At 39.1% G+C, this 4,210-nt stretch overlaps 1 protein-coding gene across 1 annotated transcript; it reads right to left on the minus strand.

Annotated features, from left to right (window-relative positions):
* Positions 1-15: 15 nt before the first annotated feature.
* Positions 16-3,453, minus strand: LOC112249145 (lymphatic vessel endothelial hyaluronic acid receptor 1). Its single transcript, XM_024418822.2, has 6 exons — positions 2,838-3,453; positions 2,093-2,270; positions 1,846-1,985; positions 1,239-1,427; positions 1,020-1,098; positions 16-779 (listed from the first exon to the last, which is right to left on the minus strand). Exons 1-6 carry the CDS (start codon positions 2,920-2,922, stop codon positions 545-547), a joined length of 906 nt encoding a protein of 301 aa, XP_024274590.1. The 5' UTR covers positions 2,923-3,453; the 3' UTR covers positions 16-544.
* Positions 3,454-4,210: the final 757 nt, after the last annotated feature.

The raw sequence follows: 4,210 nt of genomic DNA on the forward strand, positions 1-4,210 counted from the left end.
TTTAAAACTGTGAGATGATGGAATAAATTGTTTATTAGAACACGAACACTACGACTTATCATGGCAGTAACCTGACACATTTCCAAAAAGGCTAAGAAGTAACTGCAAGGCAGGGAAACAAAAGGTTTGAATGTATTGCATCAGTTCAATATTGGCATTAGTTAAAACACATGATTTAACATGCAATGGCCATGGCATACTGACTAACTTTATCTGAAGTCATAAAATGTATCTGTATAGCAGAAAATATGAACCCATTTTCAATTCAGCTACTCAACTCATCCAAGCTGCAGCGATAATTGCCTTGATGACATTGCCATCTAGTGGTTAAAATATAGGATGATCTCTAGAACAATCTATTTTGAATATGAACGACACAAAGTCACTTTTTAAAGCAAAATTGTAAAGGCATCCCATGCTATAAATAAATGCATTTGAATAACATCAATGCACACTTTGTACAAACTACTAAACTTCCATAAGCAGGAACATAACTTTAAAAAAGCAGCCTGACCTTATCTTTGGTTTTACATAATCTAAAGCATCAAGGTTTTGTCTCTGATGCTGAATCAGTGTTGGTCTCATCACTGATGTTCACACTGATGTCACTGGCTGTCTCTTTGCACACATCCTCCTCAGGCTCAGCCTTAGCTTCAGCCTCAGTCTGAGCTTCCTTTGTGTCCTTCATACAGGTGTGTGCTGCACACTCCTCTGTCTCAATGTACTCGTTCTGCTGCTCCCCATCCCAGCAGAGGAGAATAGTCTTGAGGCCATTGATCCTTTTTAAAGAGGAAAAATAAAATGTGACTTTTTTTAAACACAGTTAACACAGCATCAACTTACATCCCTAAAGTCACTCTGATATAAATCAAACGTATGCATGACCATGTCAAAAGGTATATGTCATAGTAATTGTGCTTAATGAATTACCTTGATCTAAATAATGGCTTTCAATTCAAGGGATCTTACATATCTATTTTTTTCCCTCTTTTACAAAAAAAAGTTGTCAAAACACTTACGTTCTAAAGTACAAGAGAACGGCCATTGCAGTCAGAAGAAGAACAACGGCCGAGGTGATAAGTAATGCTTTTGGCACCGCTAAAACAACAGAGCACAGGAGAGGGAAGAGATTACTCATACAAAATGAGCCTTGTCACTTTCACTCCCAATGGTAATGATGACAGAACATAGGAGTGGTTTGATGGACAACAGCAATGTTGGTAGTTAATGTCTCAAACCTCCAATTGAAGACTTTGCACTGCTCGTGGACTGGGGTAGTTCTACCTCTACCTCCTCTGGGTTATCAGAAAAACTACTGAGAGAGAGAAGGGAGGAGCGAGAATGAGGGGTGGGCCGTGTGGACTGTGTGGAAGGGACAAGATGAATGATGGCTGGAGAGAGGGAGGTAGAGGGGGGTGAGGCTGCTCCTGAAGGAGAAGGATGTGGTTAGCAATTTTATTCACATTCAATTAAATGAATAAATTGATATCCAGCATTGACATCACAGTGGCTGTTTGCCAAATATTTTCATTTCACTCAATTCCTAAAACTTGGTCAAACCACCCCAGGGACAGTTCAGGAAGTTAATGTAGGATGTTTTTCACGCTCAAATGTTCCCTTTTCCTCTCACGTTCATACAATTGTTAGTTTCAGAAAGGAAATGAAAGTACATGATTTGACTTTCTGGAAAAAATTCCAATTACCTCAGAGTTTAGGGTCAACAAAAAGGCACAGAGCAATTAGATTATGTATCCATGAATCACCATACCATAACATTTCTCTACTTTATCTTTGATCCATTGACTGCATGGAAATTAAGATTTAAAAAAAAATCCTTTACTGTACCTGAAGCATTGAAGCAGAACACATCAAAAAGTTTGGTGACAGAGGCTCTCCATTTGATGACACCGGTCTGGTTTTGACCACAGGTTTTACTGGCCTCAATACGAGGTATCACTGCAAAATGTTCATCAATCCACCCAAACCTAGAGACACAGCCGATTTAAAATGGATTCATTCATTCTCAGAGGTTATCTATTATGAAAAGGATCACTAGCATACAAAGAAGAATCAAATCCAAAAGCCATTTTACCTGCATGTTTCCAAGCCCAGTCTCTGAGCCTCCTCAACCTGGGAATTGGAGGCCATGGTTACACCCAGAGACCAGCACACCTCCCTGGCCTCAGAGGCATTAAAGGCATAGGCAAACTGGTTGAGGTCATTTGTGTAGCTGACCAGAAACACCCCGGCTATGTGTCTCTCTGGGAAAGCTGGTGATAAGGGAATTGAAGATAAGTTTCTGTGCATATTTGCTGGTTTTTAAAACACTAGCAATATTTCACTGTTCTTGTTTCTAATTAGTCAAGTTTATCAATTTGAAAATCCAATAATAAGTCTGAATATTTTAAAGTCCTTTTTCGTTTAGATCATTTAGTGAAAAATGATCTCTTAATGCATTTCCATGCCTTGTATTATTTCATGTATTTTTATATCAATGTTCATCAGTAATCATTAATGAAGATAATAAAATCACTTCAAAATGATGTTCAAAATAATTCTCCAAAAGCACAGTGCATATTTGAGAACTGATTTTGATTAGTGAAAGAAGGCAGCATCTTTGAGCTTTGAAGCACATTTCTGAGCTTTGAGGCACATTTCTGAGCTTTGAGGCACATTTCTGAGCTTTGAGGCACATTTCTGAGCTTTGAGGCACATTTCTGAGCTTTGAGGCACATTTCTGAGCTTTGAAGCACATTTCTGAGCTTTGAGGCACATTTCTGAGCTTTGAGGCACATGCAGTATAATCAAAATAATCAAAACAAAAAAATAATTCTTACCATGAATTTTGCTAGGATCAACATGTAGACCAGAGAATGACAGTGTGAGAGGCAGCAGTAGTGAGAGTATCCAAACCTGCATCATGGTTACCAATGGTCAGAGACACAGGACTGGGAGCTACTGGGGTGACAAGTGTTCCACTGTGTGTCTGTGAGCCAAAATGAAGAGGTTAGTGAGAGGTGATTCTCTTCAGATCAGAAGGGTGGGTTCATGAAGTAAACAAGGCTGTTGCATAAATGACCAGTCAGACGAGGTGGTGACAAGGCCACGGAACCACCAGGAACGGGAAGCAGGAAGTATGTTGTACAGGCCATTCAGTATGGGCACTTTAGGATCCAACCAGGTCCAACAATAAGATAAATGTAGCAAGACGTTAACATAACATGGGGAAGAAGCTTCGGAAGTGTGGCATAAACTGCTGAAGTAGTTCATTAACTGAGAATAAGATGAACATCTCTTACTCATAATAGTCTGTAATAACGCATTATGCTTGAAAAGACGTATGGAGGATTCCACCCAAACTGATCTTCAGAACTCCTTTACCAATTTCAGGAAAAAATTTCTGAGATGATCATGTAAGCTACTAACATCAAAACATTGAACATGAGGGAAATTTGTTTTAATAGATAGGCACGTCAAATTGGGAGACTGCCAAAAAAAACGTATGAATACAGAATAAGCAAAAATCAAACAAGCTAGTCCTTAAGTTGTATTCTTTCAAGAGAGTACAGGAGGAGTGTTTGGCACAGATAGATGTTGGTGAAATTGTTTATTTTTATTGGCTTTGGCACCTCAGACAATGATTTCCTCCCTCTGCCCATTGCTCAGTCATTAACAAGCTCATGATCCCTGGCATCCTCTAATGTGACTCTGACCCACAGCGAAATCCCACTTCCAGCAAACACCTCACCTCAACCTAGTACAGTAGGAAATGACGCAGGCAGAACTGAAAAATAAGTAAAAGTAGTTGTTTGCTGTATGAGAAGAGTCAGTGACATTTAAACATCCCCCAAAAAATTGACATCTAAAGAGAACATTTATATTTTATTTTGTGACATTAATTTAATATTAAAATAGAGAGAATCACTCAAGCCGCCTTGACACACTGCAGCTACAGCTTAATGGAGCCAAGTAGATTACATAAGTGGTTTCCTGAGAGATATGAAAGGTTCAAAAGATCTTTCATTTTCATAAGTGCAGGGAGGAAGAGAACAAGCGCTGTGCTGAAAAATACAATTACCGTGTCACTCATTCCTCCAAGGAAACGACTGATTTGGGAGGTTAGCATGAGAACTCTGCCAACACACCTGTTTGCTTCATGGAAACTGCACCTGTCTGTCTGACATACTTTATTCACTATGGAAATGAATGC

The sequence above is a fragment of the Oncorhynchus tshawytscha genome, linkage group LG04 (genome assembly GCF_018296145.1).
Source record: "Oncorhynchus tshawytscha isolate Ot180627B linkage group LG04, Otsh_v2.0, whole genome shotgun sequence".
Lineage (NCBI taxonomy): Eukaryota > Metazoa > Chordata > Actinopteri > Salmoniformes > Salmonidae > Oncorhynchus > Oncorhynchus tshawytscha.

Excerpts from the sequence above, each read along its gene's own strand:
- LOC112249145 (XM_024418822.2), bottom strand. The coding sequence starts at position 2,922 with ATGATGCAGGTTTGGATACTCTCACTACTGCTGCCTCTCACACTGTCA. Across the intron at positions 1,428-1,845 it reads GTTCTGCTTCAATGCTTCAG|GAGCAGCCTCACCCCCCTCT; the intron begins GTACAGTAAAGG and ends CTTCTCCTTCAG. Across the intron at positions 780-1,019 it reads GTTCTCTTGTACTTTAGAAC|GATCAATGGCCTCAAGACTA; the intron begins GTAAGTGTTTTG and ends CTCTTTAAAAAG.